This window comes from Corvus brachyrhynchos, unplaced genomic scaffold (genome assembly GCF_000691975.1).
Source record: "Corvus brachyrhynchos isolate BGI_N302 unplaced genomic scaffold, ASM69197v1 scaffold34, whole genome shotgun sequence".
Lineage (NCBI taxonomy): Eukaryota > Metazoa > Chordata > Aves > Passeriformes > Corvidae > Corvus > Corvus brachyrhynchos.
In genome coordinates, this window is record NW_008238126.1 from 3,475,251 (window position 1) to 3,493,335 (window position 18,085).

General features: G+C 39.6%; 1 protein-coding gene across 1 annotated transcript; it reads left to right on the plus strand.

Annotated features, from left to right (window-relative positions):
* Positions 1-949: 949 nt before the first annotated feature.
* On the plus strand, positions 950-12,365 carry TMEM47 (transmembrane protein 47; the record flags this gene model as incomplete). The annotated part of the gene is made up of 2 exons (XM_017733532.1): positions 950-1,199; positions 8,592-12,365. Coding segments are annotated over 2 exons (429 nt in total), but the record flags the coding sequence as incomplete, so codon positions are not given.
* Positions 12,366-18,085: the final 5,720 nt, after the last annotated feature.

The window sequence follows — 18,085 nt, forward strand, 5'->3', positions numbered from 1 at the left end:
TCAAAGTACTGAGATACAAAGGATCCATAGGTCCTTTTCCCATGAGCTGAATTTATATCATCTTCCTTGAACTAGTAGTGATAAGCAGTAAATAGTGATCTGATTCTTTTTCTTGATGCCTGCTACTGGAGAGAGAAAAGGTCTTAGATATTCTTTTGGGAAAAGAGACAGCCCAAAGCCTGTGCCTTTCCAAAATCCCACAGAAGCTCTTATGTTAGATCTTGGATGTTGTATACACACATCATGGCCATCAGTTTACAAATGGATTTTGATTTATGTGACTTAAGACTGCAAAATGTTGTTTATAACTGCATCCATTATATATGAGAATAACTAGAAAATACGCTGGGCCAAGTGCAGAGGTTGCTTTTGGGGGAGGAAAAACTGACACTTGAGGATAACTGACATTTTAAAATGGGCTTGAGATTTGACTGGGTCTGCAGCTAATGATTGTTACTGCCTTTAGAAAGTCTTGATTCCCATCTATATTTCAGTGCTGAATATATATATATATATATTTATACATTTTGATTCCTTTGAGCATCTGCTCAGTTTTGTTACCATACTGTGTGGCCTTGGTACTTCCCAAGGGACAGGGTGTGTATGATAAGGCTGCATGCATTTCCCTTGCTGTGTCATCGTAATCAGTTCAAGCAGAGGTTTGACTTTCACTCTTTTGTGAGAAAGTTACAGGAGACTGAGGGTCAGCTAACACACCACCAGCTAATCCTGAGCCAGCCTCAATTTCTCATTCTAAATTGGATAAAAACCAAGGGACCAAATTACTCAGTTTTACTTCAGACAAAATCCCAACGAGGCCAACTAAGGCTTGAGTAAGCGTGGGAGGTTGTGGCACTTTGCTTCTGAGTTACATCTGTTTTATAAAGGTGATTCACTAATTAGGGGAAAAGAAATTCAAGGCACAGCTGTTTATTTACCTGAGCCTTGATGCAGCTTCTGTGTTCCTCATATTGTGCTGTTTCTGTCAGGCCTGTGGGCTTGTTTTACTGAAATTGTATTATTATTTTTTTCCCCTCTTTGTTTTTTTTTCCCCCTAGACTGGCAGATAGCTACTCTGGCTCTGCTGCTGGGTGGTGCTGCCATTATTCTCATAGCTTTCCTGGTTGGGCTGATCTCCATCTGCGTGGGATCTCGGAGGCGGTTCTACAGACCAGTTGCAGTCATGCTCTTTGCTGCAGGTAAGCACGGGCATCATTAAAAAGATTTCAGGAGAGCAGCTGAACTTTTGTGGAGGGAGATATGTTGTAAGGTATTTGAGCCTTGATAGTGTGCCCCAGCCAAACCCTCTTTAGCTATTCTTATCAGAGCCCTCAGAGTGGGACCAGGCTGGAATTACCCTCACTGGCTTCACGTGGCCTTTCCACCTTCAGCTGCAGCACATCAGCCCCAAGAGGGTTTTTAAGCTCCAGTCTGAAGGCTTGAGGGGAGAGGTGGGACAGGTTTATATTGGCTTTTTGTTCTTTGCTGTTTTGTTTGGATTTCCTGAACTAACTTGGCTGCTGATCACTGGATGGGTTTTGTTGCTGTCATCATCTTCATGCTGCTTGCCTGGATCAGGAACCCCACCTGTTAGAGCCCTCAGGAATTCATCTAGGACTGAAACATAAACTGGGCTAAATTGGAAAAGAATTGAGAAAGAAGCAGCTGAAAAACTAAATGCCAGGACAGCAAGGAATAGATAAAAAAGGACTGTGCTGTGCTGGATTAAAACCAATCATATTATCAGAAAAGTGTGTGTGGAGCTCATGGACAGAATAGAGAAACCAATTAAGCAATGTGAGATCTCATGCACAGCAGTTACAAAATGTATATGTACTGTATCATGTAAAGGTTGTAAGATGTATAAGTAGAGTAGCATGTATAAGTAGTGTATTATGCATAAGTAAGTAAAATGCATAAGTAATGTATTGGGTAAAAGTCGTAAAAGGTATAAGTTAAGTAAGATGTATAAGTAGTGTGATATGTGGAAGTTATAAGTTATAGAATGTATAAGTAAGTGAACTGTATAAGCTATGTATAAGTAGGGTATGATGTCAAAGTTGTGAGATGTGTGAGTGGAGTGTATTTTAAACAATAAGAAGCTTCTGTGTAATCATATTGATTCGTTGATCAGAAGGCATGAGTTCCTGCAGAGATATGCCTTGTTCTGCATGCTAGTTCAGAGGTGTTTGGTTACTTCTGTGTTAACTCTGGTGAGATTTCTCAAGATATAAGTTCTCCACAGCATTAATAATTTTTGTAGTTGCACTATTATTAGTTCATAAACAATTATTTATTTGCATTATATTTATTATTTTGTGAAGTACATGCAGCAGGGAAAGCTACAGAGGATAAATCTCAAAATATCATTTTTAATCTGTGACTTTGTGCTGCTAGATGTCCCCATTTTTTTTCTTCATGCAAAGCCATCTTTATTTTAATGTTCTCTTTTTTGCAATTTTAAAACAGGGAAATTAATACCCAGAGGTGAGCCCTGGAAGCTCTACATGTGAAAATAAACAGGATTATCTTGCAAGGTGTTTATATATGCCCCTGTGCCATAAGGAATTAATTTCCTTGTCATCTCAGTTATTAATTTAACAAGCTGTCACTGTAGTCCCTGTTTGGTTTTAAAAACATAAAAATGGAACAGTTTCTATAAACTATCACAAAATCTTAAGGGAGAGCTACGAATCTGAATTGTCTGTAAGACTGGTCCAGTGAGGTACAATTACAAAATCAAATCATCTCCTTTTATATATTCTGGTGCTTTGGGGCTTCATCAGCATGGATGTTTCAGATTCTCCTGAAACTCACCAAGCATGGTTTGCCTTCATCCTGTCACTCACATCTGCATTGGAGCCAGTAGCTTAAGCCCCTTCTGATAGCCCATAATGAAGAGAATAGCAGAACCTTCAGGATGTATTAAAAAAAGCCACTTAGGAGGATATGAGAGGATGAGAGCACAGAATTGGAGGGAGTTTGGGATGAAGCACAACCCCGGGAAGGCTCCTGCTGCCCTCTGCTGATAACGTTGCCTTGATGGAACTGAGCCCTTCAAGATGCTCTTTTATGTGCTCAAGACATATTCCTAGATTACATTCATTTGCTTTTAGGAAATTAAAGCAACCTACGATCAGAGTCCCTGAATGGAAGTCATCTGGTTTTGTTCTATGTGTGGCATTGCTTGCTTGGTTAAATGAATAAAGGTACTGGTGACATTGTTTTAAAATTTAGAGTTAATTCTGAGATTATAAGGCATGCTGGGCAGTTAACTTTAAAGGAAAGGGGGTTATTGAATTTTTGTAGTAGTTTCTTACTTGGCTTTTGGCTTCATTTCTCATAATGTTGTGTGGTAACTTGGTAATTATTCAGCTGTACACGCCTCTCTTGCCATGTTGCTCATTTAGTAGTTAAGTTTGTACTAAAAAAAGAAACAGCTTTCCCCAAGAAAATATTTCCTCAAATCCTGCTGTTTGTCTTCATGTTCTCTCCTCTGCATAAAATTGCTTCCAGTCTTTACTAAAAGGGTTGATGGTGAGGGGGGTTAATGCTTACTTGAATTTAAGAGGAAATTAAATTGGTCCTTTAGTTTATGATGGTGTTCACATCTTCCCTTTGCCTCTGTGTGTGCATGTGCATTTTGAACAGCCCTAACCTGAAGCATATGAGAAGAAAGATGATGAGGCCAAGACAACCTGCCCCATTCTTCTTCATTATTTAGCAAATCTGAGAGTCCTTTTAGGATTTGACACTTATATTGTTAAAAGACATTTCCTACAGATTTTATCTTTGATGTCAGCAATATGTAGAGATGAATATGGATGGCACATCTTGAAAGAATTATGGAAAAGAATCCCCCACTGAAGAGGGGAAAGTTAAGATTGTAGCAGTTTGTGCTTTATGCAGCTTTCCATGGAATCAAGCCTTCATCTGTGGATTTCACAAATCTTTCAGGATAAACCCCACCCTGACCTGTGAGTGTGTTGACAAGACCAAATATTCTGTGTAACTCTGGTTAGGAGTCTATCAGCTGCTTCTGGAAAAAGGGCACAGTATGCATTGCCCAGAGACATTTAATGATGTGTGGGTGTTGGGTAGAGAAATTCTCTGTGTGGAAGAAAGGACAAAATGGAAAAGTTATTTCCAGATGCTTTATAGAGTCCAAACAGTTGGCTCCAGGCTATTTTTTTTCCTTCAAGTTTTGATTTATTTTTATTTTTTTTTCTCAGCTTCAGGTTTCAGTTAGCAACTCTGTAGGTGAGGGAGAAGATTGACTGACTAGGACTGGAAGAGATGAGAAAGAAGGGGACCAAAAAAACCAAAATTCAACCTAGATACTGAGAATAAGCCAGCAAGTAATGAAAGTATGTGAATGTGTTTTTATAGAGCTGACAGTAAGTATTTTAATGTTGGAGGAAGAGAACACCTCAGGTAGTGGAAAAATGTGGAGCAACGGGGAGGCAGTTGGAAGAACTCTGGCGTGGAGCCACCTTGGCTCATGTGGCTCTTTGGTCTAGTGCAGGTCACCAGCTCATGTACCTGCCAGGGTGTCTTAGAGATCATGAACCAAACATGCATGAAAACTTCACCCTCAAAGTGCAAGCTCACAAACTTTTCAGTAGGAGTTTCATTGATACACTTACCAGATAACTGAGTGCTAACCAAGTCTTAATTTAGGGGCAGAAAGAGAAAGTGTGCTTGCTGAAAGTCCATAAAAGAAAAATAAGAAAAATTAAAGATGCTTGCCTTTTAGTGCTGTAACAAACGTAACAATGTTTGGAAGAGTAACCTGTTGACGTCAGCAAGCTTTTAACACATTTCACAAGATGCTTTTACATGCAAGCTAGGGAAAACAGTGGCACAGTCCAGCTGGATTGTGTCCTTAGTTCTGTGCTATTACCTATTTTCATAATGATGTGGAAGACGGAATGAAAATTTGCTTGTCAAATTTTACAGTGAAGCTAGAAAAAATTGCAGATACATTGAAAGCCAAAATTTGATTTTGTGAAGTTGATGGAATGGTCTGAAAAAGCAGGACTGACTTCAGTAGGGTGCAGTGCAGGCTGCTACAGGGCAGCAAAAAGAGTCATAATATCAAAGAAATACTGTTGGGGAAAATACTCTGTAGGTCATGTACTCCAATCTCCTCGTTGAGGCAGGATGGTCACTAACAGTGACAGCTTTGTCTGGACCAGTTTTGAAGAAATTTAAGCATGAAGATGTCACAGCCTTTCCGAGCATGTTCTCCTGGGCCCCTACTACCTTCCTTATGATATTTTTTTTCTTTGTTGATGTCCATCCTGAATCTCTGAGATTAGTGTCCACTCTCATTACTGCCAGCTTGCATGGCACTACAAAGAAGAGGGATTTTTTTTTTTTTTTCTATCATTGTTGCAGCTACATTTTCAGGTAATCTTTGAAACACCCAGCACTTACTAATGAAGTGCTTTACTCATGTGAAATGAGTGGGAGGTAGAGAACAGAAGTACAGAACTCACTAGCCAGCACCAGCATTTTAATAATTACTTGATCAGTTAGAAAGCCACATCATAAATGGGGTTTTTTCTTCACATCAAAACTTGTAGTCAAACATTTGAAGAAAGAAAAAGATGACTGAAATTATATTTCCCTAGTTTTAAAGCATTTGTTACAATTTCTGCATGTTTAATATGATGAGTACATATAATTGCTTATATTTCATGTGAATAGAATAAAACTAGTATTCCTGTTCCTATATTGCAAGCATCATAGTGGTACTCATAAAAGTGGGTCTACATTTGAAGTGAACAATCAAGTTTGAGATGAGTAGTCTTTTCTGAGCAGCATTTCAGTAGCAGACTTTTTAAGATTTCCTTCGCAGCCTGTTTTTTCTACAGGAAAAGACTTGTGCTTCTGAAGAAAGATAGTAGACACTTCCCTTAAGCAGGTCAGCATAGCATGGAGTCCCTTTAAATGCATTAGAAGCAGAGCAGTAGTTGCAGGCATTGCTTTCAACATCTTTTGGGGTCATACTGGTCATTTCTCATAACTCTGCTGACTGCTGCTTCTGGCTTACACAGCTCCCTTCCTGCTCTACAGGGAAAAACAATGACAGAAGGCAAAATTAGTGCAAAGTGATGATAGTGCTGTGTAGGGTGGCTGCTCCCACCAGCCACTTGCTGCGAGCACTTCCTTTGAGTTCTACAGTAGTGTATCTGGACCAATAGTAGGAAAAGCTGGAACCCTCACTATGGAAATGTCAAAAAAACCCTCTTGTGCGTGTTGCTGCTTTAGCAACATGTTCCTCTTCCAAGAGAATCACTTTTTTTTTTGGTTGTGTTTTGACAAGTCCAATCTGTAGACTGAAACTTAGCATACTTCATATGTTACACTGGTGAAGGTGGAGACTTTTTTGGTTTGCACTTGACACAGACACACGTGGAGCAGTTTCTGCATTGACTCAGCAGAGATGCTGCATCTCCAGTGCAGGAAGCCACTAAAGAAAAACTCATATATTTCCGTACATTTTCAGAAATCCTTTCTGACCTTGAATAGTCTTAACGATGTGTCTGAAAGCTGAGCATATGTTGAGGTGCTTTTGGGAGTAAAGATGCTCTCATTATATAGAACTGGAATGCATAATCTTTTCATAAGAGTGGGTGCTTTTCCCAGTGTACCCTGCCAGAGTTTCTCCAGTGTTGTGCAGTATTTTGTGAGCTGAGAGACAAAAAATTATATTCAAATGGAATAACGTCAAGTAACACTTCAATAACTGTAGAATTAAAAAAAGTCCCGTGGATTTTGATATCCCCATCAGAAAATGCACTGTGCAAACATTATTCAGATTGTCAGTCTTAAGTAAGAGTCCAAAGACTACTCTGTAGGCTAAGGTGGGATGAACAGAAATTTCCAGTGAGTGTTTTAGAGAGTTTTGTCACTGAGGTTCTGATGAACGTGGGGCATGATCTCCCCGGACCAGTCCTGTCCTCAGGACAGGTGAGCACTTGTCTCCAGGGCTAATGAAAGGGGCCAGTTGGGCACAACTGAAGGGGGTGTGTGAGAGTGAAATGGCCAATGTGTGTCTGTGGATCTCAGAGACAGTGCTATAGGAAGTAATGATTTTGAAGCTCCTTAATGTCTTGGATTTGATCTATTTTATTACCTTCTTTCGTTACAAAGTATTTCTGACCCACCCCCTAAATTCATAATAGTTTGCCGGTTTGAAGTTTAGTGACTGATCAAATTTTATGGATTCCTTGGTATTCTGTGTGAGAATGCCATTAATTCTGATTACAGAACACAGTAATGCATATGAAATAGGTGATTCACTGAGTCTCTACTGTCAGAGACTGAAAATAGTTCATGCCTCAAACATTGATATAAAGTTTTGCTCATTATAAAGAAGCTACAACCGAAGAAGCCTCCCTGAAGAGTGGGACTTTGAACTGAAAGTCCAACTGCTGATTAGATAAAGGAAACCTATTGTTCAGTCATCTCAGGCTGAGGGAAAGGTGTGCATCCACAAAAGGCCAAAGCCACCAGCTGAAACTCTCCCCAGCTGAGTTTGGGGTGGGGGAAGAGCGACAGAAGCCAGGTTTACACAGACTGCCCCCAACCGAGGGGGGAGGAGGAGGTTTTGGGTGCATGGTGCAACCTCTGGTGAAAGGCAGTGAACACCCATCCTCAAATTACACAAACTGGCCCCGCTGTGGAACCCCCAACCCCACAGAGCACATCCACGGGACATTTACATGAGAGGCTTGGCCCCACAGGGCTGCACGTGGTGCAACAGACCCAGAGTCTGCTGTGAGAGACTGCCCCAGACATGCCCACCCAGCCTGAGCATGTACACCCATGGGACTCTGTGCCTTCTGGGGGACCTTCACCACCAAGAGACCAGCTGGAGAAGATGATCGAGGCACCAGTGGGACCCATGGAGCAGTGATATTCTTTTTATTCTGTCCCTGTCACTCTTCATCCCCCCACCTATTTTCTATTCCTTTCTTTTTTCTTTTCTCTTTCTCTCATGTTTACTATATAATAAAACCCCTATTATTGTCACTGGCATATGGTCTCGTTTGCACCTTAATTCGGGCAGAGGAATTTCCAAAGGACCTTAATAAAACTGGATCATAACATGTACTGATCACAAGTATATATCACCTATGACAATGAATTATTTCTAGGCTAAGTAAATTATTTGATTCTCAGCTACATTTCTTAATATGTATTCTCGCTCCTCGTTTTGACTTTTTTATAATGGCAATAGAACAAGATTTGCTGTTATGGAAGGAGTAATGACTGCAAACTAAAAGAGAAAGGAGAGACAGAAAAGAATTTGGAAAATACTACTAGCACTGTTAATTTTGTGGACATTTGAAGGATCATCATTATATCACAGCAATAACATTTGTCCATCAACAAGGGAGTATGGAAGAGCTTCTCTGTTCTCTGTGAATGAAAGGAAGGTGATTTCAAAAGAGCAGCACTTACAAGCTAAAAGTCACCAAGAGCATTTTAAATGTGAATTTCAGTTATTTGATGTTTTCTTTGTTTTAGGGAAGCAAATTGAGACTTCTTCTGACATTTGTGCTTTTTTTGTCTTTCAGTTGTTCTCCAGGTCTGCAGCTTAGTCCTTTACCCAATCAAGTTCATCGAAACGGTCAGCTTGAAAATATACCATGAATTCAACTGGGGCTATGGCCTGGCGTGGGGTGCAACTATATTTTCATTTGGGGGTGCCATTCTTTATTGCCTGAACCCTAAGAACTATGAAGACTATTACTAGAATCATTTAACGAAAAGGAAAATAAAAAAAAGGATTACCCCATCTTTTCTAGCTCACAGTTTTTTTAGAACACTTGTGGAGCACCAAACAGTCTGCTCTGTTGATAAAATAGCCTTTGCCTTTTGGGTGTGAACACTGTAACCAGCTTTTACGACCATTTAGAAGAACTGCAAACACTAGGATTGCTGATCTTACATAGGCAGATGCTGCAAGCTGCTGATACATAAACTTCATTTTTCCTGACAACAAGCAAAAGGATCTACGTGAGAGTGATCATTGTGAGAAAACTGGTTGGAATGAGAATGCAATGCCAGCATCTGCTATTGCCTTCAGGGGAGCAGCTGGTATGGGCTCCATTTAGAAGTTTCCCTGTATCATAGAGGATTCAGATGTCTGATAAGCAGGCAATGGCATCTTGTACACTAGGCTGTGTTGGCCCCTTGTTACTTGCTCAGAAATGCTCTTAAGGAATTAGTTGCAAGTGACTGTGTTTAGGGCAATGAATGTAACTGGTTAATGACTTGTCTAATATCTGCACTCAACAGTCTGCTGGGAGAATAATAAAAAAAAAGAAAAACCCAAACAAGCCACCAACCCACACAGGATTTCATGAATTGGTAATTGACATCACCGTGCCAGCTGTAGCAGATTGTTGAAGGAAGTCCAAACCCAGAGACATGTGCTTCTGACTGTGTAGTTGGAAGTTGTCTCAGCTCTCAGTGTTTTGCTGGAGGGGTGAAGATAATGGGGAGTAGAAAAAGACCTGATCTGTCCCTGAGACGCCTAAAATGTGTGAATGAATTGTAGTTGTCCTGAGTACCCATTTAACTTCCAAACATCGTCATGGAAAGAATGCATATGGAACAAGTTCAGTTATATTTTTGAAAGGTATTTGTTAGTATAAATGAATATATATAATGCAAATATATATATGCAGAGGGAGAGAAATGCTGCATCTTAAACTTGTAATTTGAGCTGTGATGCAGTGGTTAAAATACTAACTTTGTACACATTCTTGAAGGTCTTGGATTGGTACCCCCAATTTTGGTTAGTGTTACAAAATAAACACACAATGGTTTGTCTTCTGTATATGCCCTTGTACAGACTCTGTGTTATGGGAAATGCTTAAAAGTTCACATCAATTTAAGGTCAAACTGGACAAAAATAACTTCTTGCTATTCCATGTGTAATATAATACTTTCTAAAAATTCTTCTCTAGGCTGTTGCAAATTAAAAAACTGCCATTTTTTAAAAGTCTAGTTAGGTTGTGAGTGTCCCTGATCATCAATAATACCGCTGAGACCCCATCATGTTAAAACATTAGCACTTCAGGAGGTAAGCTCTTGTTTTTAAAAGATGAGTTTCTAATGGACTGTCTAATGATGATGTACTTCTGAGTACTCCTTGCTTAGTGTGTTTCCCACTTAAAACATCCAGAGACTGTACTCATGAAATGAAACCCAAGATAAAATAGGGAGAACTCTCACATGAATTAAATCCGCATCACTTTTATTTTTGTTTACAATTTGCTTATTTGGATATTTTCAATTAATTATAAGCATATTTTTATACAATTGTAATCTTTAGAAATAACTATTTTTTTTAATGGAAAAAATTAAAATATATTCTATGTGGACCTCTGCACAAGCAGATATGCTGGGGTTGCACATCCACCTTTACACAAATGGTTTTGCTGCTTCCACGTAAAAGATTCCTGAATTACTCGGTGTTAAGATGGATCTCTTGTGTTACTGCTGGGCCACCATCTGCAGGGTGCTGAGGGTCTGCAATGAGCAGGGGACCACAGGGCTGCCTTTAGGAGGTCATTGTGCAAGTCTTGCTGGCTTGTGGAGATGGTTTCTAAAACTCTGGGATGCTCTGGAGTTCAGTCTTTATTACCGTGGCAGAATCTTCCATATCGGCAGTCTTTGCAGAAGCAGTGGTGATTAATTAGATTAGACGGAGCAAAATGCAGCTTGACATGGAAGGGATTGCATGGCAATGCCTGGAGAGCAAAAAGGATGGGAGGAGAACTTGTATCCAGTTATTTCACAGGCACCAAGAGAGCATTTGTAACTCTGCTTTATTTCCTGAGACTGACTTAAGGCGGATATTCAGTATGTAGTTAACTCAGTATCTTTCTGAACAGCTGTGTAGTTCTTTTATTTAGCAGCATGGAGAACATTGTAGTTTGGCATGGGAATTAGGTTCATGCAGAGAAGCCCACTGTGAGAAGATGTCTGTACCTTTCTAAGAGGATGGTGTTTTGGGGCTGGCATTGCGTGGCACTTTGTGCTGAGAAGAAGGTACAATGCCGAATTATCAAATTATTTTTCTTTATGTGGAGTTTGAGCAAAAGCAACTGTCAGGCCTAAGGCAAATGCAAATGAATGGTGTGTGCTCTGCAAGTCACTGGCTGCTAATGTAAAAGGTGTTCAGGCAAAACAATGTACAAACGTGAATGCCTAAAGACAAGGTTCTTGATTCACATCTGAGTCAGAGATCTGATTTTCAGTCTCAACATCTGCTTTTCCTCTTGAAGGTAATGCAGTCTATTAGGACCCACCTCTCAGACTCCTCAGGACCTTTGTGTTTGGGCAGATAGTATGTGGATTTAGGTACCTACCTTTAGCTTAGGTTGCTACTGCAGTGTCTTTTTTTTTTTCCCCTTTACCATTGCAAATTTTGGCAAGCATTCTGTTTCTCAGAACTGAACTAAAGGTAAATGCAATTTTGTGCTGATTTTTTTTTTAGCCACAAAAAAGATGCAAGTCTCTGTCGAGTGTACGCACGACAAATTAATAATTTGGTATGTTGTGCTTGTGTCATGTCATGACTGTTTCAGTTTGACTTTCTCTCACTGGCAGAATGATTCTCTCCCACAACAAATCTTTTTTTTTTTTCCTTCCAAATATGTATGAATAAATATATATATAGCAAACTTGCAAGCAGGGCTAGTTATTTGTATTTTTTAAGCTTAAAGTATACCGTCCGGTGCTGACAAGTACCCAGCACCTCTTCTGGATTTCTTGCACAACTTCGTTTAGCTTTTGTAAATTTTAAAAACAAATATAGAGAGACCTATGTGTTTGAAATATAAATGATATATATGGATTAGCATGTAACTGTATATTATTAAACATGCAATGAACTGACTGGTAAGTGAAGTCTAATCTTATGGCTAGCAATGTAATTTATTCAGACTGTATTTTTGTACAGCGCAGTGCACACTAACCTATTGCCTCTGTGTCCTCTATAATGCCTAAAACTGTGCCTAGAAATTTCATTTATGTCTTTCAAGGAAAAAAAAAAGAAAAGATGACTAAATGCTTCATGTTGTTGATAGTATTGGTTTTTCTGATGTTGTTCTTTATTTATTTTTGAGAAGTGTATGGTATGTTTATTAAATGAGTCCATCAAAATATGGTTCGTTTTAAATGGTCATTGTTAGCAGGGAAAGATGGATTTTTTTTTAATCTAAACTTTTAAGTTTGCAGTTTTAATACCATTTCTGCATTTCACAATTTTTGTAGCTTACATAAAGTTTTATGTGAAAAAGTAACTGAAATAAAAAAAAATTGTTACACTAAGAAAATGTGCCTGTTTTGCTCTGAGTAGAAGATGTATGCAGCTCAGGTGGCATGGTTTCCTGAGAAGGAACAGGCTCCTTAGGCTAATGAATATTCCTGGTATTCAGTTATTCCATGCTAAAGGAGTCTTACCAAAATATACAGGGGGAGAGAGGGAGAGATGGAGGGGTGTCATTGGCAAGTTCCGTATCTCACCTGGCCATAAAGCAGTAGCACAGGGTGAGTTTCTGGGTGTCACAGAGCCCACACTGCCTTTATAAAGATGCAAGTATTGTAACATCAGAAAACCAAATGCTTTAAATGTAAATAACAAGACCATGTGTTGAAATGGGAATCTGTACTGAGCACCTTGTTCCAGTGGGGGAATTTATTCATTATATACGGGTTTCATTTTCACATTTCCAATAACTAATGCTTTTGTCCATTTTGATTCTGAAAGCTGGGTTACTTTTCATTGTGAAAAAAAATAGATGCTAATTTTGAACCTTAAACCTGGTGTTGCAAAAACAGAAAAGCATGTTTAAAGCACTAAAGACATGGTACTGTGTTTTTTCTGCTGTTGGGTAATGTATCCACTGCATCACTGGATATCCCCCAAGTGGGTGGGCAGCAACCTGAGCCTGCCAGAGAAAGGAAGAGGAGAATGGGAGGCAAAAGTCTTTCTTGGATTCAGCAGATGAATGCTGAGTGAATACAGGCACAAGAATGGGGTGCAGAGTGGAAATCAACTCATGGAAAAGGAATTCAGAGCAGGGAGTGAGTATGATGGGGGTGGACAAGGATGGGAGGTGCCCAAAGCTTTGTCTTCTTTTGAAATGCATTGGGGGAAGATGTCCATAGGGAACTATGAATCCACAGTCACTGGGAGTGAGGGATCAAGCCTGGGCTGATGACAGCAGGTGCTAATGCTGGACAGGAGCCAGGGACATGTTATTGTTGATGATGGGTTCATCTTGGTGGAAGCAGCAGATGCCAGGACCAAAGGAATGGTGACTTCCATGTTTCAGGAGTGGTGTCTGAGTTGGGTTCAGGTCCTCACTGCTCTGCAGATTCTCTGCCTTGCAGCCTCCTCCCTCTCCCCAATGAGAGGGGAGGTAATAATTCACCTTTCTGTCAAAGTGAGAGTATTGGGACAGGCAGCACAACCATTTTGGGTATCTGATTGTGGTTACTTTGTGGTACCATGGATGTTATGTCACACTAAAGGGTCTGTAAAATAGGGCGACAGGGAGAGGAGTTGTCTGTTTACCTTTTGCACTCTGGAGGGGATCTAATCCTCTACTGAAAGGAGACTGCCCTCCCCTGCAGTCGATCAGGCATGGATGAGGTTTTGGAGTTCAGGGTACAATGAACAGAGGGAGCAGAAGTGAGCATTAAACAGGGAGCCCACTGGCTCAAGTCAAGGTGAGAGACGCCTGAGGGAAGTAAGTGACCTTCCTGCCTGTAGAAGAAATACTCCCAGAACTAAGCCTCAAGGGTGACAGAGACACAGAAAATACCTTAGTTTCATTCCCCTGAGAGGAAGTGGACTGCAAAGCAGCTTCGGAGGCTTTTGTGAGCTCAAATCCTTAATGTATTCCCACTGAATGTGAACTTCTTGTGGTGCTTTTGCCCTTGTAGGTGCCTTTGGTCACTATGCACCTTCTGAGTATCTCTCTGCACTGTACTGTGCACCACTGATAAAATCCTGTCCTGAGGGGGGATGTGGCCCACTGTGCTGTGACACTGCATCTGGGCAGGACATGGAGGGATTTGGGATGCTCCTCAGTCCTGTCAGAGATCAGGATTAGATGCAGACAGCAGTGTCTCCTGGTGAATATGAAACCAGCTGTAATTCCGATAAATCATAACAGTACCATGGGGCACAGAAGAATTTCTGCAGTGGCAGACAAGCCTTGGTATATAACAATGATTAATGGATTCATAAATGCCCTCCTAAATATGAGGAGTACTTTCTGACTCAGAGCTGCTGTGAGCTTAAAATACCTTTGTCTTCAGGTTGGTCTCACAGGAGGCAGAATCAGAGCCATTTTCTTATAAAGTTTTTTCATTGAGAGCAAGTCAAGTTTTTTTCTCAGCAAATTTAATAATACTGGAATTATTTAAAATACTTAAATGTATTCAAGTTGTGAAACTGCAGCTCTTCTAAAATAATTTCTTGGCTAGTGCATCTCTTTTAGGTTTTGGGGTTTTTTTTCCGTTTCTACTACTTACCTATTTTTCACATCAATCGGAAAAAGAAAGCTGAAACGTTTGAGCCAGTTCGAAGTTAAGAGAATAGGAGGGCAAGGCTGAACATTATACTTATCTTGGAATAACAGGACTGTTGAGGGACTAATTTCAGCTCTATCAGCAGATAGCTCTATAATGAAAGTGTCTGAAAAAAAGGTGAAATGAATAGCAGCTGAGAAAAAAAGGCCTCTCTTTCCTAAAAACACGCACATTGTTTCTATCTGTTCCCATTTCTTCCCTTGATGCTACAAGAAAAGAAAAATTTATTTCAGGATTTGTCCTGGTTATCTTTTGAAGTAAGTATGCTTACTGCAAAGCTGTGTAACAAAGTAGTTGTTAAACTAATATCAAGAATTTCTAATGGAAATGTTTAGAATACCTAATTTCTGAGGCATAGTTGGAAACAACTTAAATTATTACATCAATAAAATTTGCTTGAGGGAAAGCCAAAAGGGATTAATGTATTGAAATAGAAAGTTCTAGCTGGAGAAAATTATTTTCACTGTGGAACATCTGAAAAGCTTTGCAGATGTTGGATTGAAAGAAACACTGCTGAATTTTTCTGAATCTTTTAACACATGGGCATTTTAACATAAAATATCATGCAGCTTGCAAAAGGAACAGGCAGAGATATTCTGAGAAGCTAAGTGTGAACAGATTGTGCTCCATTTGTTTGAAAACAACCCTTACCTGACGGAAGTGCAGTGCCATTATACTCCCTTCCAAACATCTTGTAATTCTAACACAGCTTATTTTTATGGCTGTTTTTAGAGCTGGAAGAGTGTGACAACATGGGGGTTTAGGCCTCAGGTTTTAAAATGCCAGTTCTCTTGGGAACCGAAGATGCAAATCCAAACTTCACTCAGCTCCTGCCTTCATCCTGGCAAAGTAGATTTAATGCTGCTTGCAGCTTCCGATTCTTGAGTCTCATGGACTAAAGCTGAACCCCCAAGAGTTTGGCTGTTCTGTGTCTGTACAAATGCAATCTTTGCAGCAGATGTGGGAAGGGGGGTTGGGAGGGAGCCGTGTCAATTTTCTCACAAGTTCTCACTCTGTCCCTGCAGTAATTTGCAGACCTGTGCATGTCTGTGGGACACGACTCTCCAAGCAAGAGGGGGGTGGGTGTGATCCAGCACCGCTGCTCCTGGAGGGCTTTGGCCAGCAGCTCTCACACTGTGAGCTAAGGAATGTCAGACTTGTCCCTGCTTGAGTCGATGAAGGTCTGTGCACATAAAATGTGAATTGGTAGAGGTGTAGCCAGCTATCCTGGTGGTGGCTGACCAAGTCCACACCCCATTAAAAAATGATGAAATTGTCACTAGGCAATTCTCAGGGGCACATGTGTCTGTAAGAAATGACTTATACTCATACACTTCAGTTGATGAAGCTTTTTACACATGAAAAATTTTCTGAAGAAATAGAATATTTTATAATGTTGGCAGAGAAGGATATGTAACTCTCCTTAGACTTATTCTACAAACAGAGAAATGGAATATCACTGAACACATGTACATGCTTTCAAATGTGTACACTTAAAATCAGAATGTATCAGTGGAGAATATAGAATGGCATTCTAGAATGTTGTTCACACTTAGTTTTTAGCAGAGCTTAACAGAATATGAAGTATGTGATCATCTTAATAAGAAATTAGCAACAGAAAGAAAAAAATGAGGACTTCACAAACAACTAGCAAGCGTAAAAGTTTCATTGTTCGTGGGCTACACACCTTTTCCCATAAAGTGGCAGCTGGAGAAGAATGTTTTCTCAGATTTGTGTTTTAATGAGGAATTTTACCTTATTTCCTGAGAAATCAGAATAGATACAGGTTATTTGCTTACAGTTAAGCTTTTCGCACCTCTGGTTCAATTTTGTGGGTCTCATGCAGCTGAAGCTCCTGAGAATAGTTACACTAGTTCTTTCAGAGATCCCATTTTTAGTACTGCAGCAAAAGTTTACAAAAAAGTCAGATCAGCAGCCTCTGCCTCCCGACACAGTCACATATCTGGGGAATTCAAAGCAGGGTTCTCTAGAAGCTGCTAATTGCCTGTCAATCATGTGCTACACCAGCAGTTCACACGTTTTTGCTATCGACCTAGCAGATTAATAGTATAACCCAAACAAAGGAACAAAGGCTAAACTGTTCAGTTGGGAAGGGTACTGTGTGGTCTTTTCAGGCCAAGATTAACAGAGAAACAGAGAAATGGCGTTCTTTGTAAAACTAAAGCTGCAGTGACCTTAACTCTGGCAAACAGACTGAATGAGTTCAGCACTATTTGCCAGCAAAACCTGAAACAGCAATGCTTTAAAAACAAAAAGAAAACAAAAAACAAAAAACAAAAACAAAACAAAAAAAGAAAACAAAAAGAAAAACCCCAAACCATATATTGAAAAATCTTTCCAAGCAAAATGAAGTAAAATTAAAATTAAATTGGAGTCAGCAGCATAGCTAAAATGATCCACAGAGCAGTGCTAGAAACTGTTGACCATTATGCTGAATATATTTTTAGTATCTGTGAGAGTCTATTTTCAGGACAAAAAACAGCACTGTTTAAAAAAAGAGTGTTTAAATTTTCCTCTGGTGTCTTTGGGACTTGTATTCTTGGATTGAGGTCAATCAGAATAAGGGTACTATTATTACTGAAATTAATGTTTTTTTTAGTTACTTGTATATTCATCATAGCTAGACATTCCAGCTGAGACTAAGACTCTGTTGTACTAGAATCGAACCAACACCAAAGGCAAGACCCTGAAAATTTCCAGTCCCTCTATACTGTGGAGTTTCCAGTCAAATTCATAATTAAGATGGCAGTGAGATTTGTTCTCTAAGTAGGGCAGTGCTGGTTGAAGAGAAAAGGGTGACTTGTGTGAGGAATGTCTGCTCCAAAAAGTGTTTTAGCCACCTTTATTGACATTTACTTGGTATTAACTAGTTACCATCTGGAGAGAAAAATTCCTTTCAAGCTAAAAGAGAAAATATAGAAAATGGGCCTCTGGTCTGTCCTGATTTATTGAGGTAGTGGCCTCAACAGACTGTACAGTGGATGAAAATGTGGTAACTAGCTTATATCACAAAATAGTTAATAATTCTTGCAACTTTTGGTCTGAAAAATGCAAGTCAGATAGCCATCCTGAATGTTTGGCTTTGAAATTTCAAGATAATTTAAATTTTCTGTGTGACTCCTAGTGCCACCATTTTTGTTCCCTGATTCAATGCACAACATTGAGAAAAGGATTTCTTTATTGCAACCCTATGGGTGGATTCAATTTTTGTTTTCTGTGAATATTCTGTAATAGTAATTTGAAATTTTTCATTGGTAGAGATATTTAGTTCAGTAAACTCATTCATTTGCCTATAAAATTTTGATGAGTTGCAAGGTACTCACTCTTCTTTAGTGAAGGATGCAATTAGTACTATTTCATTTCGTAGTCATAAAAAAATAGGGAACTTTCAGCCTGGAGTCAGAGCCAGGAGACTTTCAACTGCAGTCAAAAA